The sequence below is a fragment of the Galleria mellonella genome, unplaced genomic scaffold (assembly GCF_026898425.1).
Source record: "Galleria mellonella isolate WM207_F2 unplaced genomic scaffold, CSIRO_AGI_GalMel_v1 utg38, whole genome shotgun sequence".
NCBI classification, from domain to species: Eukaryota; Metazoa; Arthropoda; class Insecta; order Lepidoptera; family Pyralidae; genus Galleria; species Galleria mellonella.
Genome location: NW_026442090.1, coordinates 553,543 through 581,449, shown reverse-complemented (window position 1 = coordinate 581,449; position 27,907 = coordinate 553,543). Strand labels below are relative to the sequence as shown.

General features: G+C 38.8%; 2 protein-coding genes across 4 annotated transcripts in view; one reads left to right on the top strand and one right to left on the bottom strand.

Moving 5' to 3' along the window:
- The first annotated feature begins 139 nt into the window (after nucleotides 1-139).
- Nucleotides 140-7,849, top strand: LOC113522984 (kelch domain-containing protein 4). 2 transcript variants are annotated; one of them, XM_026908840.3, is made up of 9 exons: nucleotides 140-369; nucleotides 751-924; nucleotides 1,408-1,529; nucleotides 2,733-2,841; nucleotides 3,614-3,841; nucleotides 3,968-4,240; nucleotides 4,890-5,064; nucleotides 5,864-6,079; nucleotides 6,721-7,849. In XM_026908840.3, exons 1-9 carry the CDS (start codon nucleotides 259-261, stop codon nucleotides 6,855-6,857), a joined length of 1,545 nt encoding a protein of 514 aa, XP_026764641.2. In that variant the 5' UTR covers nucleotides 140-258; the 3' UTR covers nucleotides 6,858-7,849. The 2 variants fall into 2 exon arrangements, with proteins under 2 accessions (XP_026764641.2, XP_052753748.1); XM_052897788.1 differs by having other exon boundaries at nucleotides 232-369; nucleotides 737-924.
- Nucleotides 7,850-8,081: 232 nt separating this feature from the next.
- The window catches only part of LOC113523072 (uncharacterized), a 126,981-nt gene continuing 107,155 nt past the window's right edge, over nucleotides 8,082-27,907 (bottom strand). The window contains exons 6-11 of one of the 2 annotated variants that reach the window (XM_052897785.1): nucleotides 19,179-19,341; nucleotides 17,567-18,157; nucleotides 16,854-17,010; nucleotides 16,151-16,329; nucleotides 15,025-15,156; nucleotides 8,082-14,319 (exon numbers count right to left, since the gene is read on the bottom strand). In XM_052897785.1, the coding sequence (XP_052753745.1) occupies nucleotides 14,009-14,319; nucleotides 15,025-15,156; nucleotides 16,151-16,329; nucleotides 16,854-17,010; nucleotides 17,567-18,157; nucleotides 19,179-19,341 (1,533 nt within the window). In that variant the 3' untranslated portion in view covers nucleotides 8,082-14,008. The remainder of the gene's footprint in view (nucleotides 14,320-15,024; nucleotides 15,157-16,150; nucleotides 16,330-16,853; nucleotides 17,011-17,566; nucleotides 18,158-19,178; nucleotides 19,342-27,907) is intronic. The other variant, XM_052897787.1, reaches the window with a different exon arrangement.

Genomic DNA, 27,907 nt, shown 5'->3' with positions numbered 1-27,907 from the left:
AAAATGCAGCTATGTTACAATATTACATTTTTCTATTTAATGAACGAGATGCATAGTCTTCATAAACATGTTTTTTATTTGAAGTAACAGGAATCTATTGCAGACATTCCAATCTTAAATAGTTAAATGTCAAATGTACAGAGTAATATATAAGTACAATAATAGAGGGACTACATTTTATTGTTTTGTTTTCTTAAAAAATTTATCTACCTTTTAAAAAGTCAAATCATTTATTTATTAAAAAAATAATATTCAATTATGGGAAAGAAAAAGAATAAAAATAAGGTTAGCGGTGCAGTAAAAACTGCCGCTAAGACTGAAAAAAAATTAGCTAATAAACTTAAAAAAGAGCTTGCGAATTTAGGAGAGGTTAGTCCATGCTGTTATTATTTATTCGTTTAATTTCAATATAATAATCCTGACCCTATTATTATACTATTTATTTAAATTACTTTTAAAAAATATCATTACCGGCAAAATGCTAATAAGAATATAAATATATGAGGGTTATAGCAGAAAAGTCAGCATGCTTTTACTTACCGGAAAAAAGAAAAACATGCAAGTATTTTTACTTCTGTGCTTACTTAGTACTTAAACGGAAACTACAAAACCCCTTTTATCTATCTATTAATTCCTAAAAAAATTAATTCACTCTTTTTATTAAAAAAATCCTAATCTTTGTAATGAACTCAGGACACAAATTCTTAAAGTTAAAGTAAAAATTTTTCTATTTAAGTTAATTTGTAACAGGAAGATATAGCTAAAGTGATAGCAGAAATTGAGAAAGAGGAAGCAAGACGGGCTGCAGCGACAGAGAAAACTCTCAAAGGGCCACCATCTGCAAGAGCATATGCGTCTCTCACTCCACATCCCACCAATAATGAGCTTATTATGTTTGGTGGAGAATACCATAATGGTCAAAGGGTAATTGTTTTTATAAACATTAAAAAATTTGGTTTTTGTTAGTTATGAAGAGGGATTAGAAATACATGAATAATAATTTAGTCTTTTTATATTATTATGTAAACATTTATTAAATAATATATAAGGTAAAATTATGTCTTAGTATCTAAAACTAAGAATTTATCTACATTATAAACACAAAAATGCAAAAACAAAAAATTTTGAGTTTCTCAAACCATTTAACAACTGGTCGCTCAACATTTTTTTTGTCATTTACTGACTCCTTCTTTTTGGAAAATAATTTTATTTTCCTGATAAAACACTATCTTAAAAGGATGCTAATAAATTTGAGAAATATAAAATCCACATTTGGATTTTTTTTGTACAAATATAATATTTTCAATGCTCCACATAAACTTGAAACGAGGACCATTGCCTATACAAAGTAACAACAATTTCACATAGAAATGTCGATCCATTAAAAAAATAAAATATTAATTTCAGACAGAAGTTTACAATGACTTGTTGTTTTATAACCCTGTAAACAACACATGGAAGCAAGTGAAGGCGCCTGGGGCCCCGCCGCCACGCAGCGCCCATCAGATGGTTGCCACACCTGCCAATAAGTATGCCTATATGGTACCCATTCAATTTAATATTGTAATAAATAAATGTGCTTACTATTATAATCTTTTATGAGGTCATAAAAGGTATTTTTATAAGGCATAATTTATTTATATAATAATATAAATTAAAATTTCATTTCATTATTAATTTTTTATAATGGATGGCTTGGTAAGGCTCTCTGGACTATTCATATATGTTAACGGGGCTGTAGTGAGGGTGGAAACAAGTTCATTTGGGACCATTGTGATGAATTCAACAAGGATTAACCACAATAGTTTCCGCAAGGAGGCTTATCATTCCATTTTCACCTATGTGGTGAATGATAAGCCGATTTTTAGAAATTTTGTTTGTCTGTCTGTATGTTTGCTCTGGCGTTATATAAACACTACTGCATCAAAATTGATGCTGTTTTCACTGTTGCTTGCTCCTGTTGTGTGCTTCTGAAGGTATTGACTCAAGATCTTGTATGTCTTGTATATCTTAATATGTCATCTAGAGATGGCACATTTAATTGGTTTTTCTGCTTCCAAAAACCACATGTACGAAGTAGCGGGCAAAGTAGATAGTTCATTATAAATGGCGGATAATATTCACTGGTCTGATGAGTGAAATTTTTTTTTCTTGCTATCTATTTTTTTTATTTATTTCTTTTTAGATTACTTGGATCCATTTTTGTTAGTAAGTGTACTTAAAAACTATGTTAATACTTAATACACTAATAATGATCTAGTCCTCTCGGCGAGCATTTTCACGAGAGGACTATCTAATTTATTAACAAACATGTTCAGGATCCTGTTGTTACTCCCGCGTATTCGACGTAAAAACGAAGCTGTTTTTTTACGCCAGACTGCGTCAAAACTATCTGTGCGAGCGTCGGCAAACATCGCTGAGGCGCTACAGAAGCGCGGGAGCCGCAACAGCAACCTGAAATTATTAATAAATTGGATATGCAAGGCATTGCAAGCCGAGGAGTATACCGGAACCACTGACTCGCCGAATACAACGATGCACAATACGCTTTAAATAGTGTTATTTTTACTGCATTTGTACAGCGCGCAAATTGGCAGGACAACATATTGGCTCGGACTGACAAAGCCCTACGCTCCCTCTCCATATCTACATCGTCTCTAAGGCTGGTGGTCACCAGGTGACCAAGGTATTTAAATTTATCTATGCTAATGTATCTACTGTTATATTTGCAGGGGTGAGCTGTGGGTGTTTGGCGGCGAGTTCACAAGTCCATCAGAGACGCAATTCTATCATTACAAGGATTTGTGGTGTTTTTCACTTGCCGACAAAAAATGGGAAAAGGTAAAATTTGTTACACATTCTGTGGTTAGCTCTGTGAATTGATCTGGAGGAGATTTTTTTTTAATAGATAATAACGGAATATATACTAGATATATTATTTTAAAACAAATTAGCGGCCCGTCCCGGCGTCGCATGGGTGGACATTTTTATATTTTAAAAAGTGACCATTAAGGCTGCACACGCAACGGAAGCTTAAAAATGGAGTAACTTCTCCCGTTTTCCCAACATTTCCCTTCACTGCTCTGCTCCTATTGATCGTAACGTGACGAAAAGTATACTATAACCTGCCCAGGAGTATGAAGAATAATTGTACCGAGTTTCGTTAAAATCCGTCGAGTAGTTTTTGTTTCTATAACGAACATACAGACGGACAGACAAAAATTTTACTGATTGCATTTTTGGCAACAGTATCGATCACTAATCACCCGCTGATAGTTATTTTGGAAATATATTTCATGTACAGAATTGACCTCTCTACAGATTTATTATAAGTATAGATAGATTAGAGGTCCCTACAAAAATTACAACAATGTAATCCAAGGTACCTTAAAACACATTGTACAATCAGTACACTATGTATAAATACATAGTAATCTTAATATTAAATGGTATCAGTGAGCTAAGAGACCAAATAAAGATTTAATAAAATACCTAGTAAAAGTATGCATGTTAAAGCTAAAAATTACACGAATTTATCTTTCTATCCACTCATATGAAGTCAATAGTGTTTGATAAAAGCTTGTAAAAATAAAAAAAATTAAATTCCCGACAGGTGTCAGCACCGCACGGGCCGTCGGCGCGGTCGGGGCACCGCATGGCGCTGGTGGGGCGGCGGCTCGTGGTGTTCGGCGGGTACACGGACGACGGCCGCGACGCGCGCTACCACGACGACCTGCACTGCTTCTGCCTCGACACCAGGACCTGGAGCCGCCTGCAGCCCTCCGGCCGCGGGCCTTCCGCCCGCTCCGCCTGCGTCATGCTGCCCGTCGGCGGAGACGGGGTTAGTTTCAATACATGTATACCGGGGGGGAGGGGGATTGTTAGTAATGGAGATTGAGAATCCCATTGCTAGCAATGGAGCTGTTAAACCCCATTATCAATAATCCCTTCTTCCTGTATATTTCAGTTGATAATATATGGAGGATTCTCGTGCGTCCGCGACGGGCGTACAGAGCGGACGCACACGCACACCGACATGTTCCGGCTGGCGGCGCGAGGCGGCGGCGGCGGCGGCGGCGGCGGCGGCGGCGGCGGCGGCGGCGGCGGCGGCGGCGGCGGCGGCGGCAGCGCGGCGTGGCGCGCGGTGAACGGCGGCGCGGCGGCGCCGGCGGCCCGCGCGGGGCAGGCCGCCGCCGTCAACGTGCACAGCGGCCGCGCCTACGTCTTCGGGGGCGTCACGGTCTGTGGTTTCTTAATCCTTACTAATATCATATACTAGGGGGAGAAGGGATTGTTAGCAATAGGGATTATCAATCCCATTGCTAGCAATAAACTCTATCAGGTCGACCTCCTCGCGGTTTTCCCTGGAAACCATCTTGATTGGTTTATTGTTGAATTCGTCACGATGGTTAGCCCATGACCTGCTTCATCCTCACCTATCTTCTCTCACTGGTGCTCCGCGGGTGTATACCGATAGCGCGGGTGGAATTACCATTCTATTATCATCCATTAAAAAAAATATCATATACTAACTTTTATCCGCGACTTTGTCCGTGTGACCGGAATAAAATACGTTACATTAATAAATCAAGTTATCCTATTCGCGCAGACAAAGCCGCGGGTGAAAACTAGTACATAGTCATCATTTCAGATGTTAACTGTCCACTGCTGAATATAAACTTTTCCCATAAGGGGAGTTTTGCCAGTAGTTGCCAAGTTTGGCAGGCATTAGATAGCAGGAATTAGATGTTTTAAAAGGGGTGCTGCTGCCCATCTTTCTACCATTAGGTTCCCTTAGTTGCCTCTTATGACATTCACGTGAAAGACAAGGGTGATCTATTCTACGCCGGGACCACACGGAAAATTAGTACGTATAACTCCTTTTTCAGGATGTAGAAGAAACCGAGGAAGAGCTCAAAGGGGAGATGAGTGACGAGTTACTAATGATAGATCTGGAGACGGCCAAATGGCATAATGTCACCCTACGTACCGAGCAACAGAGTACACAATCGCCTGCACCCGCTGAAGAAGCTGTTAAAGATGAGGAGAAAGAAGAGGTCACTGGTAAGGGACTTGAGTTTTATCCACTTTGAATTTAGAAACAATATCAGTGTTATCGTAATTTATTTGGTGCTGTTCGTATCTATAGGTGACAGTTTTTTTTTTGGTGACCATAGAGCGCTATTTCCGCCCGTGCTATTGGTATGCGCTGGCGGGGCACCAATGAGATGATAGGTGAAGATGAAAAGACAGGTTAGTTAGCATATTGTGATGAACACACCCGGAATTCAGAATGGTGGTATCTAGAAGGAACCATGTGGAGGTTGACTTGACCTGGTTCCTTCTAAATACCACCACCATTGGTAATAGGACTGGTAGTTGTTGTGTTTACATGGCTGTGTTTCGGTTTGAAGGGTGGGATATGGCGTAAATTTACTGGGTACAGAGAAATAACACCTGAGTCCTCAGGAATGGCAAGGGGGTATCATGGGCGAAACAGTATACTCTGTTATGTCTACGGTACTGCTCATGTCTATAGGCAATGGTTACCACTTTCTTCATTCTAAGCCACTTCACTTTGCCGTTCTAAGTTGTATAAAAAAAGTCTGCATTATTAACAATCCTTTCCCCCCAATCAGTTCTGTTAGTACATCATGCCATGATGGTTTTTCAAGTGAGGATTTTGCGAAGGTCAACTAGTTCCTATGTATGATGAAATGTATTCTTAGTATTTTTATGGTGAAAATGGTATGGTAACCCCGCCTGCGCTAACAGTATACGGTATGGTAAATAGAAAAAATATAGAAAAATGAAAAGTAGCTGTTACTAATAATTCTCTTCCTCCCTTACGCTGCTTCCTCAGTGGTGACCGACGAGGTATTCACAATGAAGTTAGGGGGGGCCGCGACCCCTTCGGATCCCGTTGTCGGCGGCGCATGCGCGGCGGCCAGGAGACGCGGCGGTCCATCACCGCGCATGTCGGCCATGATGTGTGTGCAGCGCTCTACGCTCTACCTGTACGGCGGCGTGCTAGAGCGAGACGACAAACAGTTCTATCTCAGCGACATGTACAGTTTAGGTTTGTGATAGTTATGTTTTACAACCATTTTTACTTGTATTATCGTACTTTAATTTGATATTAGAAACTAGCTATATGCCACAGCTTTGCCCGTGTAAATCAGTAAGTACATAAATTTACCTATGTGCTAAGTAAGGATATAACTTATCCGTGTACCAAATTTTATTCAAATCTATTTAGTATTTTTTGTGTGAAATTTTGTCAAGATATTTGTTAAAGATAGATAGATAGATAATCTTTAATGTTTCCTTAAATAAAAAAAATAAAAAATAATTACAAGAAAGTATTACACTAAACAATGGGCAGCCTTATCGCTAAGAGCGATCTCTTTCAAACAACCTTTGCATGGAGAGAAGTACCTAGTAAATATAAGAATATATTTTTAAAGTCTCGATTTATTTGATTTTTTTGCGACATTGTTATGTAATTGCGTCGGCATTCATAATTATTTTTGCAATCGTGCTTTACTCTCGTGTTGGTCCCATTTTTATTTTGTGGCGATTAAAGTTGCTTTTTTTTGTGTAGCAAAAAACAGCTGTTGCAGAGCAAAATCTAAATGCTAACCTGCAATATTTACTCTTGAATTGAGAAATTTTAAGTTCTAATAATTAAAAAATATATAATAATAATTGTATTTACAGATTTACATAAATTAAATGAGTGGAAAACAATAATAGAACAGCCACCATTACCGGACTGGCTCGGCTCCGATTCGGAGACAGAAGATTCTGGTTCCGACAGTGACTCTGAGGACTCCGAAGATACAGATGAGGAATAAAACACTATCTATACATCTTCAATCAAAATATATTATGGTGTAGGCAGAGAAAAGAACATTGGATATACATACATATGTAATATATTATAAAACCTTCAATAATCTTCTGCCTATAGATTCCGGAGTTGTCCAACTCTTTGCTCAGTTGTTACCAGCATTTCAACAGTTAATATTCTGAACATATCGACTTCTAGAAATTGCATTACAACTCGTATGATGCTGTCGCCCTGTGCTGTTGAGAATTTATAGCTCATTATTACACAAAGAGCTTTGACGTGACTCACTGGGCCATAGCTCTACGAGCAGTAGTAGTTCAATACTCTAGTATTATAATTGTATTGTATATATATTATATGTTCATATAAGTGTCTCCCATTAGAATAGGTACAAGTTATAAAACGCTAAATGTTTAGATTGGCCAAGAGATTAAGTGATATTTATTTAGAACATAGTAAAGAATCATAATAAATAACTCATGATATACTTTTTTTAAAAAAAAAAAAACCAAATATTTTAATAGAAAAATATACTGTTGCAATGATAATTACCACAGGGAGACTTTGTACAAAAGTCGTTTGTTTAGACACCACTGTCCCATTCGTGATTTTACCGTAAAACAGGGTGGAATATGACAGTGAATTTACTGGGTACAGAGGAATAACACCTGAATCCTCAGGAATTGCAACGCATGGGGTGTATTGTGGATGAAACTGTATAATCTGTAGTGTCCATGGTACTATTCATGTCTATAGACGACGGTTACCACTTCCCATCAGGTGGACCATTAGTTTGTTTGCCATTCTAAGTTGCATAAAATAAATATATAAATAAGAAGTTGTTTAAATTAGCAACTGATACGGTATAGCAATGGGTATAGTGTTTTGTTTATATAATTCCGAACAATAGTTTTAAGAAATATTGTAGTATGTAAGCAAATTGTATGATATTTATATGCTTGTATTATATATAATAAATTACATATTTTTATAGTTCTAAAATTTTTTATTTTAAGAAAATTTATAAATGTATTTATTTATTTAATACTTTAGTATTTTTTTTTTTATAATTAATATTAGTTTGAGATGGATCTACTTAAACGTTTCAAACGAAAGATATTGTCTGAGGATATAAAGTAAAAATAGATCTTCGCCTGCGCAGTCCATAATTATTATGCAATACACAGTAATAAAATGCCACCAACACAACTAAAATGAAACAACACAATTACACATGTTATCGATTTATTTATGTACACAAATTTTATGCCTACATAATAATATATCTTTATAAAAAAATTCATTAACCTACAAACAAACATTCGGTCGCAATCGTTCGTCACTGGCTCACATTGACACATCGGATACAATAAAACACCAAAGTGCACAGTGTGAGTTGCACAAAGATTTACGTTCCAACTACCTTCACGTTTACATCAAGTTTGTATAAAAATCTAAGTTTCTAAAAACATCCGCTGAGGAACAGCTAAGTTTTTAACACAAATTGTCATGTCGTGAACGTAGCCGTCAACTCACACTAGTCACACTGTTCCACTCACACGGATGAGAAATAATATCAAAAGAGTAATTCCAAATATCATAAAATCATAATATAAGTAATGTTTAATTCTGCACACTGATTCGTCTAAATACATATTTTTATACAGGGTATTATAGATCATATGTGATACCACAATATAACAGCGTTTTAATACAAACGCTTCCGCAAAAACAGTCCAACTTTATTATGTACAATTTATATTATCTTTACGAGAAAAAAAAAAGTTGTTAATTAGATTGAAAAAAAGTCCTCCTGATTTGGGTCCTCCTTATCTTTACAACACGGTAAACAACAACAGGTGGCTCTCTTTATTTGAAAAATATATGTCACTGTCACAGCAATGAATTTTTCATTTCTGTCTAAATTATTTGATCATTTTTATACCCAATTCAGAATCTTTATCTTGTATGGGATTCAGAATCTTTATATTATATATTAAAACTAATTTATCTAAATTAAATAACTTCATATCACTTAAGAGTGAACAAAAATATATATAAGTACATTTTGATTCTAAACATGATAACGTTATAATTCTCAAGGATTTAATTATATGATCATGTGATAATATTAAAAAAAATACTTACTTGATTTGTCATACAGTAGATATCTATATAATAACAGATACATTATAAGTATACCTCATTATTATATCAGTTGATTTTATGAAATTTCGAATCACTAATCGAGTATAAGCATCCAGTTAGGATTATTAACGTCACTAGTCACACGTGTATGAGAAAAAAATTTGCAGTACGCGCCAAAAAAGCACGATATAACTTCGAGAAAGCTGACTAGGTTTTTTCCCGACACACGCAAGACTTATTTACAAATTTAAAAAGTAATTGAAAATAAAAAAAGAACTATTTTTTTCTGATTTAGGTATAATGTGTTTTTATTTTATTTTTTATCAGTTTACATAGAATAACCTTTCATGTACCTTTCAACGAGTTACCCTGTTATTCGTTCATCTGTATAAAAACTACATTTTCTAGCAACATTCATTATCGTACGGACCGATGACTGATTTTGTCATAAAAACATTTTTATACATATAAGGCATATATAAAAAAATAATTGTAAAAATAATATAAATAGACATACTCACTATAGTAAAAGGGCAGTTAGAGGCGTTTATCAACTATTACAGATATAATTCATTATTTATAAATTTTATTTGTGCTAATAATTAACAATGACAAATAATTATAAAAGAATAAAATACAATTACAATAGTCGACAGTGCACTAAAATTAGGCACTTGTTTACAAATATTGCATTTGCTTTTGATAATAAATCTAACAATTTTATGTAACAGATAAAGTGCAAGATACAGATACCTTGCAGACAGATTTTGAAAGATTATTTATTTATCCTTAAGCCATATCTCTTATAGGTTAGGCAGTGAAGAGATAAGAAATAACTCGTTATTCGATACGATTCTCGAATTAAATTTATCCAACATAGATTTATCAGATCTTAATTTATATAATTACAATTAAAATATGGTTATACAAGTATTGTCTATGAGAAATTAACTTTTTAAAAAATAAATCATCGGTCCAATATTATTTTGATAATTATTTTTTTATCTATATTTTAATGTTAAACATAATATTTACAACATATATAAAATGGGTTACAATAATGTTATTATGCTATGTTAGTCAACTAGAAAGTGACAAAATATAACTGTACTGACCATTGAAACTCATTCACACGTTTCTAATAAGTCACATTACTAAAACGCTACATTTTTAACGTTTATTGCAAGCGTGAATTCGAAGTGACATATGTTTAGGGTTACCATTTAGAAAAAATTAAAGAGTACTACAAAAAACTTGATCATTTAAAAAGGTTTAGATATTTATAAAATGAAGTAATAAATACGCGTAGCGCACTTTTTAAGGGACAGGAATATTAAGTAAAAAATCCGGACATGCTGAAATACCGAACGGAAGGCCGAATGTCCGGACATGCCCGGAGAAATTTGGACGGATGGTAACCCTACACACGACAGCATGTTCATAGATTAAATAAAAGCTAAGTAGATGGCACGTCGAACAGAAATAATAAAATTTGGTCCCCGAAACTCGCTCGTTTCATATATTTTTTGGAAGCGTCTTCTTTTGTATACGTTTCAGTACCATTAAAACAGAGTACTATTAAAATGAAATTGATAAATTAAATATTTCATAATTAAACACGGGTAAAATTTCTAAAACCAGTTGTCTGCATAATCTAACTGCATTATATAATATATAGGTATAGAATCGTTCTCACTTGACATATTTAGTATCTTTTTGCTATTTGATAAAAGTGTATAACGTAACTTTGTTGCTGAAGGCAAAGTTAATAAATAATAATCACTGGACATCATTATCATACAGAATAAGCTTATGGGAGCTAGATAACTGATAGGCATACTTTTTTTTTTTTAAAATAAATCATGTAGACACGCTGGCCAATACAAACAGAAATTTGAATACAAATGTTTGCATTGTCTAGGGATTGAATCCACGATCATCGGGTGAGACACTGTTGCTACCGCTGCAGCATTAACGTCGTAAATTAAATATATATTATTTCAGATTATTTTATATATATATATATATATATATATATATATATATATATATATATATATATATATATATATATATTCATTTGTTGTTCCTTAGTGTCGTTAGAACATAAAAGGTTTGATCGATTTAAATTTTTAGTTTAGTTCGTTCTAATACAAGGATGATTAAAAAGGAGAAACAAGTGAATAACCAAATAATATAATAATAGTTCAGTTGAAAATTTCAAATTTAAAAATGGATAATTTTTAATGGGAGTCCTTACTTGGTATTATCCTTACTAGATGGCGTTGTAAACGATACGAAGTTCACTGGGTCATCTAATTTTTAAATACATTATTTTAAAAGAAAAATAAATATGGCAATTTCACTAAATATGTCAAGTAATAAGACCATTATAATAAAACGTATAACATTGTACTGATATCAATAATGTCCAGATCGTAATGTAAGTAATATCTACAAAGTAGGTATAATTTACATACAATTTTAATTTTTTTTTCTCTAAATATTTAAACATTATTCTGTAAATATGATTTGGGACAATATTGATATGAGATATTTGTTAATAATAAATTATTAAGTATGTTTTGTGCGTAAATCGATCCGGTAAAGTCGTATTCCTATCATGCCGGCCGTATAAATAAAACGAATTCGGTTACGAAACTGGGATCGGCTTAGTGGGAACAGGACCTAAGTTTTAATTGTAAAAATACCAAATACCTCTTCCTTAATGGTATATATTTTTATAAAGTGTTAGGTTACAAAAATAAAAAAAAAAAACATGTGTAATTGTAAAATTCAGGGGAGTAAGTGTAAAAAACGCCGTTGAGAGGTTTTTAGTATTTTCCAACAATTCATATAGTGATTATTTATTTATAATTAACTTTGATATACTTGAATTTGATGTATTTTTTTATTACGTTCAGACTCATTTTTTAACTAACACATAGTATATACAAAATAAATTGTATATTTTAAATAAAACGAATTAAAATCACTAGCAAAAGTAAAGCTGAAGCCAAATTGATAAATATTACAATAATATATAATATGTGACGGGCGATTGTTGAATATTAACAATTTTCATACAATAAATACGTCTAGTATTTACTTTTTTAAGTTGCTTTAAAATTATTTTAGAATGTATACAGTAGCACAATGCCTAAAACAGTAAGTAGATGCCTATAAATATTAAGAGCGATCGCACTGAACTGTGGCAACATCGAAATTGACCGTTAATTTAAAAACAATTGATTTAATAATATGTAAAATATTTTTTTTAAAAGGTATTCTAATGCGAGTTTGCATGATTGACATTTGAGAACACCTTTTAAATGATCAACTAGATATATTGAAAATAGTTCAATTGTTTTTGTAAATTGACGGTTAATTGTGACATTGCAACACTTTGGTAAAATTTGGTACAAACGCTCTAAATTTGATATATCTCACCAGCTACTTGTATACAGAGTAATGGCCGCCCAGCCACAGACTAAACTAAAATGCGAACTATAAATATATATATCAGTCTGTTAAATGTTAATATTCAATATCAGGTTCGAATGATTCACGTAAACAAATTAATCCGAAACAAATCAGTCTCTTAAGTTTAGAAATTATGATTAATTAATTGTTATTTACATTTATTGTTATAAACATATATTCACGTACGGCGGCCTTGGTGAAGTGTCGGAATCTTTGTGCATCTTAATAATAAATATTCATAAACAATAGAATATATTTAGAAACGTAATAATCTTAGAAAGATTTTATTGATTCAAATAAATAGAATTGTTTCAACAAATAATTTCAAAATTTCATAGAAATAAAATCGCAGAGGCCGCCCTGATCACCCACACATCAACATAAACTTGAAAGAATAAATCATACATTCACTATCTATCAAGTACATTAAATTACATTTAATATTTACAAAAAAAAATTATCATTAAATAAATATGTCAATTTGGCAGAAATTTTCTATAATAATATTTTTGTTGAAAAAAAAATATGTGCCCAAAACGAAAGCCCATTTTTATTGTCACCCACGAAATGAAGATTGCATATAAAATTAATAAATTAATATACACACGTGTGTGTAAACGCAATTTGTTTGAGTCCATCGTCCGCACAAGTCCAGTATAAAGTCCAGAATATATATATCACAGTAGCGCAAAGCGCCATACTCCGACCGGCCATCGTTCGCACTGACTAGTCTATCTACAATTCATTCCATCCTAATTTACGTATTAATCGCGCGTTGTATAAACATCAGTCGCTTTTGATTTCTGGGAAAAATTAGTTGAGGACTTAGATATCGCTCAATTAATTAGAAAAAAAGTATTCGTTTCAAGTAGCAATTTTGTTTTTTCTCGGTTCATACAAGGAATTTTTGAACGCATGACTCATGACATGATGAAACGCCATACGTAGCGATCAATCGAGAAAGAAACCGTCTGTTCATCCTAAGAATAAAAAATAAATTTGGATTTAATGACGTTCACATTAAGGTTCTATTTTAAGCTGAAACAGTTTAAATTTATATTTTTTATCCATAGGAATTCAGGTTCTAAACGAACTATACATTTAGCTATTTTTAATGTATGTACTAGATCCCCAGAAATCAATGGCAGTGACAACACCTTATGTAATAAATGTATATCCCTTTATTCATAAAAACGTCAAATATCTAATAGATATATTTTTTGAAATTTGAGTAGTATGTCTCTATCTTTCCAGTAAAATTTTTGATTTGAAAGAAAGTGACAAAATGCAAATAGGCTTGGTTCCCACTACGGTTTGATGAACTAACCAATAGCTAGAGTGCCAGTTACAGAAAGTTTTTTCATATTTAAACGGATCGAGAAAAAATCCGGGTACGGTTTTCGTGACGGATCCGTTTGTGTGAAAACGTCTTGGCAAAGGTTTTAGTGAATCAAGTCGGAGCGGCGTAGTGGGAAGCGACCCTAATATAATATTAACAGTTTTTATGAATAATGCGAATACACTTTAAAACAAATCGGTGACTATGGTACCGAACCACGCGCACACAACGGGTAAGGCGTACGTGAAGAGTGCCTTCTGTAGTGATGGCCGGTCGGCGGAGTCGGCGACCGGATCGGTGGGCGCCGGCGCCCGGCTGTCTGGCGCGGCGTCCGGCTCGGACTCCGCCGGCGTCTCCTCGCTCCGGCCCCGGACGTTGACGTTGTTGGTGCCGGGCCCGTCCACCACGTTGGGTATGAACGGCGGCTCGGATGCCGGTACCCGTCTTTCATTGTCGTCTACCGTGGACTCTTTGGGCGGACTCTCGCCTGATCCACCTGTGGGAAAGAGATTCATATTGTAATTTTTTTCTAATCCCAAAAATAACGTGTACAATGAGTTCTCAACAACGACGTATATAAATACTTTTTTTAAATACTCGTACGTTTGTAAGTAACGGATGTACGATTATATTTAAAAAGAAAGAAAACACTCAGTGTTTGATAGTGAGAGGATCGGATCCGCAATCATAGGCAGGAAGGCGAAAGTGTTAAACTGTACATAACTGTATGTGCAGTTATCTGCAGTGCAGTGCGGTGCCACTGGGCGGGCAAACGATGAGTGGAGGCGGCCAGGCCCCTGTTCCTGAGGGGCCTCCAAATGCCTCTATTTTCTTCATCCAAATCCATATTCTATGTATAATTTAAATTTCACGTGCAAGATTTTGGCAAAATGAACATAAACATTTAATGAATAGATTTGCCTGTGTTTTTTCAGATATTTTGGTATTGTCACAGATAGTGAACCCATTGTTGATATCTGATTAATTAGATTCGTTAACAATGTTTTTAATCACTGGAATATCCGTTGGGATGATTCCCATATATATATATATATATATATATATATATATATATATATATATATATATATATATATATATATATATATTTGAATATTTTTGGCAAATTTTTACATTTGTATTTTATTATGACTAAGCATTGAAAAATACATACTATTCTAAAACTGTTAATGCTACTGACCTTCTGGATAGTCATCATCGTCGTCGATGTTCTCCGTGTCGTAGGTGCCGTCGTCACCGGAGCCTGAGCCGGAGCCTCTGAAGTCCTGCCGGTCGGGGAGCCAATAAGGGGACACCCGGGGCTTATCTGTAACTATCATCATAATTATATCAGACGTTTCCTGTCCACTGTTAATACATCAAAACTGGGGGGAAAGGGATTGTTAGTAATGGAGACTGAGAATCCCATTGCTAGCAATATACCCAACCAGGTCGACCTCCTCGCAGTTCTCCCTGGAAACTATCATGGTTAATTCCTGATGAATTCATCATGATGGACTAACTGGCCTGTTTTCATTCTCATCTATCACCCTTCACTGGTGCTCCGCCGGCGTATCCCGTTAACGCAGGCGGGGTTACCATACCATTTTCACCCATCAAAAAAAAATACATCAAAACTTGTAAAATAAAAAAAATATATACTTTTTGTAACTCATGTGTTATTTTGAGATTTGTTGTTTGCGATATTAAACCTTTTATTCAGCTAAGCTGGTGAATAGTAAGCCTGATAGTTAAGCCTGAGAGAATAATTTATGCCACAACAGCGGCCAATCTTCGTGAAATGTACGAATTGTCAGTAATGGAGGTCTAGGGGGTCTCTCTAAAGGTTCACCTGATTAGGTTTTTTTTATACAACTTAGAATAGCAAACAAGCTGACGGCCCACCTGATAGAAATTGGTAACCGTCGCCTATAGACATGAACAGTACCATGGACATAACAGAGTATACTGTTTCGCCCATGATAACCCCCATGCGTTGCCATTCCTGAGGACTCAGATGTTATTCCTCTGTACCCAGTAAATTCACGCCATATCCCACCCTTCAAACCGAAGCACAGTCATGCAAACACAACTGCTTCACGGTTGAAACACGAATGGGACAGAGGTACCCAATCACTAATATCCTATCAAGTCAACCTTCACGTGATCATCTGGCGATAGCAAGAGGGATCAATGGATCTGGCGTTCTTACTTATCATTACTCACTGAGAACATGCAATTTACGCTCATTATGATTCAAGATTGCGCACGCAGGACTGTTATCCCATTTGTATCACTTAAAAAAAACGAAATTCCTTGATACTGACCTTCCTCTACCCACTGCACCTCGACTCCATTGTACGCATCCTTCAGCTGGCCGGTGAGGAACTTGAGCGTGATGAGTTGGTTTCGCATCAAATCGATGCTGCTGGGCGACACCTCGCCGCGGACCTCGGGGTTCGATGCGAGGGCTACGCTGCCTTCGCCCGCTGGACTCCTTGTATAACTGGTGGGAAAGAGGGAGCAATTGATAAGTATGGTGCGGACGTTCTCTCTATCGCATGTAGTAGCGAAACTGTATCTATTCACAGAATTCTTTGCCACATATCTAGAGCTGCTTGTATGTCTCTGCCGACTCATAAAGGAGGATATGGCGAGAGGTATGTTTGAAGACAGATGGGGGGGGGGGGGCAAGAGAATAGATGAAGAGATTGTTGGTAATGGGGTCTAACAGTTCCATTGCTAACAATATACTCGAGTCCCCCGAGTGGTAGGGTGAGCACTAGCCACCCTATCTTGAGAGAGGACACCTGCCCTTACCAACAGGGGGTAGGTCGTTGCTCTCGGAGATGTAATGATTGTGAAAGCGAACCCATGTCTCCGACATATGGCATTAAAAAAAAAAGAGTCGATCACCAATGTCATTAATTCATAGTGAATTTATCATATAGGGCCAACTGATCTGACTTTACAATTATCACCATTATTATACCATAAGGACAACATGCAGAGAGTCCAAGGTGTGGTTACCTGGCGACGTGTGTGCCGTTAGAGCAGGGCGCGGTGGTGATGCTCAGGTGGACGCACAGCACTGCCGGCAGGTGGAGCCAGTAGTGCTGCGTGCTGCGCAGCCGCGACCGGGTGTCGCGCACCAGCTTCTCCAGGGCTGGCGCGCCCCAATCCTCTCCTAAGTACACGTTACGTATATATTTTTTATTTTTATTCACTAGTTGTGCTGGAAGAAGTGCGTGCTTCTTTCACGTTATTTGCTGCTTCATTATGTATCTTTAATTGCTTTGGTAGAAACAAATTGTAAAACTATATCCTGGACATTTGGAGAGGAAGAAATATCAGTAATGGGGTCCCATTGCTAGCATAATATCCTGACAAGTACACTCTGGTAACTACTTTTTGGTACTTTATGGAAACCATCATAGTTAATTTATGGCGAATTTATCACAATGGACTACTTGACTTGCTTTCATCTCCTCATTTATCAACCATTCCATTGTATCCTTGGCCATGCCAGAAAAATCTATCAAAAAAATTAGTTTTCGTTGCAATCTGCATAAAAAGAACGTGACAATAATGTGCATCTTAAATTTTCTCATGCTGGTTGGAAAGAAAACGTATCTATTGATGAACTTTTTCTATTACCGTTTAACAGTTTTGGTTGCAAATCGTACAATAAGAATATTATGGTCAAATGGTGGCACGGCTTATATTTACAAAGGGCTACTTACCGCGACCTTCGTCTATTTTGGCTGCTGGTTTTTTCGTATAAACTACATTTGATGAGTAAATGTCGTAGTCTTCCTCGTGTTCGAGGGGCACGCTGTCCTCATCTGGCTGTGGGTCGGCATCTCTCTTCTTCCTCTCGCGTTCTTCATACTCTTCATACTCGTCCAGATTTATATTCCCCTTCATATACTGGAGGAACCGCTCCCTCGATTTGGCCTGCTCAGCCATCTGTTTTGTCGCTTTCCTAATATCCTCGGGAGTCTTCAAACCCAACAGAGACGGGTCCTCATTGAGGATGCTCTCGAATGACGCTTCTATCTCAAAGTCATCAACGTCATTCGTCTTTGGATTCCAATCGAAATCTGGTATTGATTTTACTGATCGGCGACTCCGTTCCGGCGCTTGGAAGGGGCCGGTGCTGCCGCCACTTCCTAAACTTGGCTGCCCGCAGATTGTAAATATCTTTTTCGATATGTCCTGGTTGTGCTCCTGGAAACTCATGATGGCTTCTGATATCTTGATATCAATCGGTTCGACGACCATAGCAATGTTGAACGGTCCGAGCAAGCGATCGCCCACTTTGTCTACGGCGTCTGAAAATACAAATTTAGAGATTGGTGTTAGCTATTGTCATTAGTGCTTATGCGAGAGAGACGCCATCTAGAGTCAAAAGTTATACCACCTTCGTTGACTTTGACATGATAAATGGTAGTATTTTTTTATGATACAAAACTGAATTTGAAAAATTCAGTGATATATTTTTTAAGGGCAAACGAGTATGTAGTTCATCTGATGGTAAGCGATTACTGTCATCCATAGCTACCTGCAACTTCAGAGAAATTGCAGGTATACACCTGCAATTTCTCTGCCTCGAATACGAGGCAATACTGCTGACCTTTTAAGAAGGAATATACTCTTTTCTTAAAGGTTTCTCTCGTATAAGAATTGGGGTATATAGGTAAATCTTGGAGTCCATCGAGATAAAGATCTGTACATCTTCATAGTGTCACAAAGATATTGATCCCAGTAATATCACTGCCACATAAAACATATGGGAGCACGACAGCAGCGTCTTTGAGTGCTACTTCATTATGCTTGATGATTGAATAAATGAGCGTTGGTGGGGGGGGGGGGGGGGGAGATTTTTAGTAATGCGGACTATCAGTTCCATTGCTAGCAATATGCCCCATAAGGTCGATCCCCCCCCCCATCTGGAAACCATCGTGCTGAATTCTTGGTGGATTCATCACGAAGGGCTAACTGACCTGCCTTTTCATTCTCACCTATCATCCCTCACTGGTTCTCCGCTGGTGTATACTATTAGCGCGGGTGGGGTAACTATAATGTTGTAAAACATTTGATATACTTTGCACGCTTAAATAACTTGCCTTTATAATAATAAAAAAAAAAACTGCTTGAAATGAATGCACACTTTTATTGAAGGACGCCATGACACTTGCTTAATTACATTTTCCAATGTTGCCAACCTTAGGAACAATAATTTCCAATATACTACAGTAACCATTCCATTATCATCAATTAAAAAAAAAATCAGTGTGACAGAGTATATTATACGGATAATTTAATTAAGAGAGATTAAGTCTACCAACTCACAGACATAACCGTCCCAATGCTCACTGAGGTCTGCGTGCACGGGCAGGCAGCCGCGGGCCACGTTGTGGCAGTACCGGCTGCACGCGGGTTCCGTGACACCACCGCACGTACCGCAGTAGCTGAGGCGAGCCCACGCCTTCACGCACTCGTCGCTTACTCCCACCTGATATATTGTGCCTAAATTATTAACTATCCAACTAAAGGTTAAGGGGATTGCTGATTATGGAGTCAGGTAGTTTCATTGCTAGCAATATAGAGTATACTGTCAGGTCCACTTCTAAGCAGAACTGGGAACAAATCCTCTCCATCCAAAGATTGCAGGAACAGATTGCTTTTAGCGTAAGGCCGCCCGTGTTTTTACAATGTGAACATTTCTTATAATTGTTTGTATCAATCTATAATGAGTTTACTACTGTAATCTTTTGAAGGAAATAATAAAAAGTATCTGTCTAAATTATTAACTGTTTAATTTTGGAGCCTTGTGGTCCCGGCATACAATAGTCCACCCTTTCCTTTCCTGTGGGTGTCATAAGAGGCGACTAAAGGAACATAATGGTAGAGGGATGGGCAGCACCGTCCTTTTTACATTTTTAAAGCCTAATGGTGGTTGCCAACCCGCATGTCAAGTGTGGCAATTACTGGCAAAACTCTCCTTATGAGGAAGGCTTATGTTCAGCAGTGGACAGTTAATGGCTGAATTGATGACAATAATGAATTATTGGATGGAGGTGATTACTAGTAATGGAGTCTAGTCGTCTTACAGCTAGCAATAACAGAACTATTGAGGTTATTAAGTTCGTCATGATGAGCCAGTTGACTTGATTTCATTCTAGCTTATCATCTCTCACTGGGAGTAAGGGATTATTAGTAATGAGATCTATTTATCTATCAATTCTATTGCTAGTAATATACCCTATTAGGACGGTTTCCATTCAGTTCCCCTTGAAAACCACTGTGGTTAATTGAATCATGTTGAATTCGTCACGATGGGCCAACTGACCCGCTTTCATCTTCATCTGTCTTTCACTGGTGCCCCGTCAGCACATACCGATAGTTACATACCGGTAGTACTGGGGTTACTGTTTAATTTTCATCCAATAAAAAAAAATCAGCCCTCACTACCACATTGTGCATTTACTCTATGGTCTAATTATAACATTTTAAAGTTTCTAGTAGTTTTAAGCTAAGGTGAATTTTGACTTATCCTTGTATTCAATAAAAATTAAAAATTATTCACAGTCATGAAGACATTTGCGTAGTAACGTGAAATACACAAAAAATCGAATCGAATGAGAAGTTTTATCTTTTTTAAGTCGACTCGTAAAAAATAATGATGTGTATATTAAAGTCTAATAAAAAGAAACTGCATTATCAGAATATTAAGAGGTTAGTCTGTGTACAGTAGACAAAAAAGAATAAGAAAAAAAAACTCAGTTAATACGGAGTCGACACTGACATTGAGAATTAATAAAATGTAAAAAAGTCTACATTGGTTTTTATTTGGGTGAATTTATCTTGTCCTAAATGAAAACATATAGATAGGTTACATAGGAATAACATGTTTGATTATCACTTATATAATAAATGTGCGAGACGGTGTTTACCTTATTATGTTTATTGACGCCTGTTTGGCGGTATTATTTACATAAGAAACGCTGTTGATTCTTAATTTGAAAAAGTTGATGTGTGATTATTTCTTTTTGGGAATTTTTTCTCTGATACTAAAACTGTATTGTATTACATACATACATATCAACCGTTAATGATGATTATAGTTAGGTATCATCATCATCATCTCATCACCATCGTTATATCAGCTGTTAAGTTTTCACTGCTTAACATGAAGCTCCACCATAAGAGGGTTTTGCCAGTAGTTGCCACACTTGGTAGGTGGGTTAACAATTGTAGTTTGGTTTTGGTGATATTTTAAGAGGGACGATGTTATGTTATGTTTTGATCATTATGCATATTGTATAGTAAAATCTTGATTTTACATGAATTCCATGATCATGATAATTTCACGTTTTTTCAATCGACATCAGTAAGATGGAGATTCTCAAATCGGTTGTATTTTTTTTTATGTTTATTACTTTATAACTCAGTCAGTTCGAAACCTATTTAGGTAATTCTACGGATTGGTTCCATACAAATTTTATCGAAATTAATCCAGTAGTTCAGTTTTGAAATTAAAATAACAGGTTTTGACACAATTAAAGTCTGTGAAGGTTTGTTTGTGGAATACAATATTTAATGTTATTTTTTTGTATGAAGTTAGGTCAGATGTTAATATTTCTTTGTTCTTTAATAGTGAGACATAATAATTATGTTGGTACATATCTGTGTAAATGACTTCATGCCCTTAGTCAGTTCTAAAATAATCACCACATTTATGTATGTATTAATCATGGCGCGTAATTTATTTATATGGATTGATTTATATGGAACGGACAAGACGGCAGGTTTAGTTTAAACAAAATTGGCACTTTTATATGAGTTCTGTCGCGATTTGATGTCAGATTTGCAGTATTTACAGGAAGTTTAAGATTTAAAAAAAAAAGGAGACAAAAGTATTTAAAGGAAATTTAAGATTTAAAAAAAGAAGACAAAAGTATTTAAAGCAAGTTTAAGATTTAAAAAAAGGAGACAAAAGTATTTAAAGGGAGTTTAAGATTTAAAAACTCCTTTATTCATAAAAACGTCAAACTCTCATAAACCTATTTTAGCTATGGAACTGTTTTATCTCTTCCTTTTACGCTAAATTCCTAATTTAAGAAAAAGTGACAAAACAGATGGTTAAAATAGGTTTGTAGAAGGTTCTATTTTTTACGAAAAAGGAAGTTTGTGTTTAATGATTTTTTTTTTAACTACGTAATTAAATGAAATTAAAATTAAAAATAACATATATTTTGCTAAGATTTTTGGGCCCATTTGCATTATAATGTCCATGCTTAGTTAAAATGTTAAAGTCAAATTTGATTGTTATATATACTTATATAGACATAGCCTTCTATAGCCAATGGATACCACTTTCTATCAGGTTGGCCACCAGCTTGTTCGCCATTCTAAGTTGCATAAAAAATTGCATTATTTGTAAATACATAAATAGATGTGTTTTATTATAATTATATATCTATATTTTTTTTTATAATAATAAATGAATACATATATGAACTTGCAAATACAGAATAACAGATATTTTTTTTATCTATTATCTATTTTTTAAACGACACGTGACAACGGGAATAGCGGTAGAGTTAAAAAAATGTTAAATTTCATAAAATCGCTTCCATCCTGCCAGTGTGAAACGATAATTCACAGGCGCCATATGGGATCATTGCACGACAAAATACAAAATGTTGCTTCGCTTGTCTCCGAGTTATGAGTCATAAAAGTTGATGTCAGAACCGAGAATCGAGTCGGAGGCAAGACGCGACTCGAATATTGATTCGATAAATAATTTGCATCCTTAATACGCGAAGTCCATTTATTCAATATGTCCGCTACTAGACGTTACCTGTCCGAGTTGACTAAATTACGACTCGCCAGACACGCCTCGTCTCGAATAGTATATTCCGCGGTATTTTTGATCTCCTGGTACTCTATAGGAATTTGTGTCAGTCGTATAAATGTTAAGCGAGTGCCTGGAATATGTATATTTCGCGGTATTTTTGATCTCCTGGTACTTAACGCCAGTTATATAAATAGTATTTTTTTAATGGATTTTAAAAGGACGAGATTCTCAATTTATCTGTATCTAAGTGGTGACCAATGGTGAAGAGACAATCAATCGTTACTATTACACTTCGTCATATCATATTTATGTCAAATTATTAAGCTTTTTTTTATACCACTAATGTGGCAAACAAGCATACGGCCCACCTGATGGTAAGTGGTTACCGTAGCCTATGAACACCTGCAATACCAGAGGTATTACGCGTGCGTTGCCGACCCTGAAGAAACCTCTTTACCCCCCTTTTGAAGAACCCCATGCTGTAGTCTCTTGGGAAAATCTCGGTAGCTAACCAACTACTTATGAGTCGACGAATATAATTAATTATATTAAATAAAAAAAAAACCTACTAATATACCTGTAATGTGAATATGTTTGGATGTGTAAATGTTTGTTACTCATTCACACTTAACAGCTGAACAGATTTGAATGAAATTTGATACACGGCTTACCTAATGTATCAAATTATATCATATCTTAATATGTCTTCTATCAGCCATTAATTGTCTATTATTGAACATAAGTCTTCCCTTAGGGTTATGCTAGTAGTTGCCACGTTTGGCAACCGGTGGATTGGCAACCGCAGTTACATTTTGGAGATGTTTTAATAGGGACGCTGCAGCCTATCCCTCGCCCTCCTTAGTCACCTCATACGACACCCACAGGAAAGGAAGGGGTGGCCTATTCTATGCCGAGACCATACGTGTTCGCGACATTATTTGTATATATGTAATCGTAATTTATAGTTGTTAAGTCCCTAGTTAATCGTTTCTGTATTCTGTTATTTTATATAGATTTACATAGATTTAAGATAGTGTAAGTTAAATAAAGTATTCCTTTGTGTGTTGTCATTATTACCTACGAATAGAAATAGAAATTGTAACAATAAATAGAATTAAGAACTTGTAAATTGCAATAAATAAACGCTATAGAGTACCGATCTGAAGAGACACGCGTCTCGTTCTTTCTCGCCCCGTCCCGCTCGCGCAGATTCGCTAACGCGAGTTGGAAACGTTATCATGCGAGCGGGCGGGTATAAAGATAGGCCGCCTCTCGTCGAGCGGCATTCGCTTCAGGGCAGCGACGCACTACACTCGAGAAGAAATAGGACAAGAAGAAAAAATACTCTCTTCAGACGGTACCGGAGGCTTCAGAATAGTAATCGCCGTGTTTCACTCCAGCCTGAACCAACGCCCCTACAGTCCACGCTCACCGAACGGCAGTCCACACCGTTCATCGTGGTCCTTCGAGAAGCCGGATTGCTGGAGGAACACCGTTGGTACATCGAGAAGCCGGATCGCTGGAGGAAGACCATTCTGAAGCCGGATCGCTGAAATGCCGACTACGAGAAACATGAAGTCGTCGCAACAAAAAATCGCCGTCACCGAAGCCACAACGTCCGCCGCCACCACGTCGACTACGGCCGCCGGAACGCTGTCCGTCGCTGCCACGCCGTCCGTTGCTGCCACCACGTCGTCTGCGGCTGTCAGAATGCCTTCTGTCGCTGCCACGTCGTCTACCGCCGCCACCACATCGACTACGAACACGTCCGGCGATACGACGACCACAGGAGCCACGGAGACTACCGAAGCCACAGGAACGACAGAGGAGACAGCAAGGAAGAAGGAACCGAAGCACGGCACGGCACGCACGGTTCGCACCACGGCCTCGCAGAAGAAGAAGGCTCTGGCCAAGGCACGGGAGGAGCTACTTCGAAAGGAGGTGGAATTGGCCGCCGCACGTGTCGCCGCCCTGGAAGCCGAATCAGAGGACGACGAGGAAGTAGAAGACGACGACGCTACCGTCAGAAGAGAACGAACGTCGGATTGGGTTCGTCGAAGCACGCTGGCACTCACAATGGAGCCGCATGTACCAGAGATAGAAGAAGTCACCGGCAAGCGTCAGGGGTTCGTCCCATCGAGACCCGTTGAAGAGGATTCGAGAGCGCCGCCGCCACAGCCGAGCAGCGACGCACTTCACCGGGACCACGCACGCCACGTTGACCCACATGCCGCCATGCCTACGATAGCAGCAGCGATGCAGTCGATGAAGAAAGAAGAACCGGTGCTGAAGGTGGGCATCGATTGTAATGAGTTTGCGATCGCCATGCAGATGGCCGCTCGCAACATACTGCCCTCCACAGCGTCAAGAGTCACCGAGTTGCCAGTCTTCAATGGATCGTCGAGCGAGTGGTTACCATGGAAGATGGCCTATGAAGAGAGCGCAAGTCAACTCACAGAACAAGAGAACCTAGCAAGACTGCGCAGAAGCTTGAAGGGGGCCGCAAAGGACGCGGCACGCTCCCTATTCGTCGGGTCTACGACCGCAGAAGAAGTAATGAAGATGTTAGCCGCGAGGTTCGGCCGCCCTGGAGCACTCGTCACAGCCGAACTGAACAAACTCCGCGCGCTACCACGACTCTCGGACAACGCAAGAGACGTCTGCCTCTTCGCAAGCAAGGTGCAGAACGTCGTCGCCACGATACGAGCGCTGAACAAGAGTCACTACCTCTACAATGAAGAAATAGTGAGAAACGTCACAGAGAAGATGCCGTCGGTACTACGCTTCAAGTACTACGATTTCGCCAACGACCAACCGGAGGGACAACCGGACCTCATAACACTCTCTCAGTTCCTGCAAAGGACCGCCGCACGATGTGGAAACTTCGCCCCCGCCGAGGAGATACCGTCCGAAGACCGGCGGGAGTCCGCTCCTAGGAAGACGGCGAAGACATACACGACGCAGGAGAAACCCGCTACACCACCGTGCCCGATGTGTCGACGAGAGGGACACGCTCCATCGGACTGCAAGACGATGAAGGAAGCGGACACATCGGCGAGATGGGAGCTAGCGAAGACTCATAGGCTGTGTTTCCGTTGCCTCAAAGTGAGAAGATTTCGCCACGCCTGCAAGAGCAAGAGATGTGGAGTAGATGAGTGCACGCAGACTCATCACCCTCTGCTGCACACCACGCGACAACAGCCGGAGAATGAAGTAACAACACACGTCGTCGAGGACAAGTCCGCCGCAGTCACCGCATCGGCAAGGGAAAACGACAAGATCGCGTTCCTGAAGATCCTGCCGATACGAGTCACCGGTCCCACGGGAACGTGCGACACCTACGCGCTACTGGACGACGGGTCGACTTGCACCATCATCGAGACGACGGTGGCGAAGCGAATCGGTGCTACGGGTCCCCCCGCACCATTCTACATGGAAGGTGTGGCCGGGGCACGGATCAACGCAGCTCAATCGACGCGTGTTCACTTCAAGATCCACGGGCGGAATTCACAAGAATACACAGTGGGGGCACGGACGATGGACAGACTGCAGTTATCACCGCAGTCGGTACCACGCAGCGTCATCAAGGGCTGTCCACATCTGCGGGACATAGAGAGGGAATTGGTCTATGAAAAGGGCAAACCGACGGTACTGTTGGGGCAAGACAACTGGCACCTACTGCTGGCCCACGAAGTTAGAAGAGGATCCGACACGCAGCCGGTCGCATCACTCACCGACCTGGGATGGGTACTGCACGGTACGAGTCGCGGCAGGACAAGACAGCAGGTGCATAGAATCAGCCACATAGTGACGACACATGAAGAGGAACAATCGATGGAAGAAATGATGAAGCAACATTTCGCGCTCGAATCGCTAGGAATCGCACCGAAGAGATCTTACAATGAAGAAGAACGTCGCGCCCTACGCATCTTAGAGGAGAAAACTCGTCCGTTACCGGCGGGAGGATACGAGACGGGGTTATTATGGAAGAAGGACGACCCTGTGCCGCCGGACAACTACGACTCGACGATGCGACGTCTCCGACCGGTCGAAAGGAATTTCGACAAAAATGAAGAGCAGTGGCCGCGTGAAGATAGTACGAGCGACGATAGTCAAGCGGAAACGGGAGAAGAACGCGTACACAAGCTACAGAACGCGACGCAGTTGTCTATAGCATTACCCGATCCGTCACGTTTTTCTAATTGGTTGAAACTTGTTCGCAGTTCAGCACGAGTGTTGCAGTTCATCGACCTCCTGCGACCGACCAGTCAACGCTGTACCGCCATCCGAAAGAGAAACAAGAAGAAAGAGAGCGCCGACCCCACTTGGACCCGCACGAAGAAAGTCGATAGAGAGAAGACGAAGATGAAAATCAAGAACAGCAATAGTCCATCTGTGTGTTTCATCCCCATAGACACACACTACCTCGATCGCGCGCGACGGCTATGGATTCGCGCGATACAACAAGAGGCGTTCGGCGACGAAATCGCAGCATTGAAACATGGGAAACAGCTGCCGTCATCCAGTCGACTCATACAGCTGTCAGTCGTCATAGACAACGACGACATTCTGCGACTTCGATCGAGAATAGCAGCCGCCGCCGATTTGTCAGCCGAGCAACGAGAGCCCCCCATCGTCGACGGAAACCACACCTGGGTGCGCCTATACATCGCATGGGTGCATCGGAAACTTCACCACGGCGGCTTCGAGATCACCACGAACGAGGTGCGACAACACTTGTGGGTGTTGCGCCTACGACACGCCGTCCGCAGTGAACTGAAGAGGTGTCAGCTGTGCCGCCTACGAAGAGCAAGACCGGCGCAGCCATCAACGGGCAACCATCCACATAGCAGGTTGGCGCATCATCAACGACCGTTCACGTTCACCGGCCTAGACTACTTCGGGCCTATGACCGTGACAGTGGGCCGCACTCACCAGAAACGATACGGAGTGCTCTTCACCTGCCTAACGACGCGCGCAGTCCACCTAGAAATCGCCGGCAGCCTCAGCACGGACTCCGCCATAATGGCCCTGCGGCGCTTCATAAGCCGCAGAGGGTGTCCCACTGAGCTATGGTCCGACCAAGGCACCAACCTCAAAGGTGCTGACGTCGAACTGAAGAAAGCAGCCGAGGAAGCCATCCAAGAAGAGTCATCAGTCCATTTCATCCGGTGGCGCTACATTCCCCCGAGCGCACCCTTCATGGGAGGTGCGTGGG

Excerpts from the sequence above, each read along its gene's own strand:
- LOC113522984 (XM_026908840.3), top strand. The coding sequence starts at position 259 with ATGGGAAAGAAAAAGAATAAAAATAAGGTTAGCGGTGCAGTAAAAACT. Across the intron at positions 4,241-4,889 it reads ACGTCTTCGGGGGCGTCACG|GATGTAGAAGAAACCGAGGA; the intron begins GTCTGTGGTTTC and ends CTCCTTTTTCAG. Across the intron at positions 5,065-5,863 it reads GGAGAAAGAAGAGGTCACTG|TGGTGACCGACGAGGTATTC; the intron begins GTAAGGGACTTG and ends CTGCTTCCTCAG.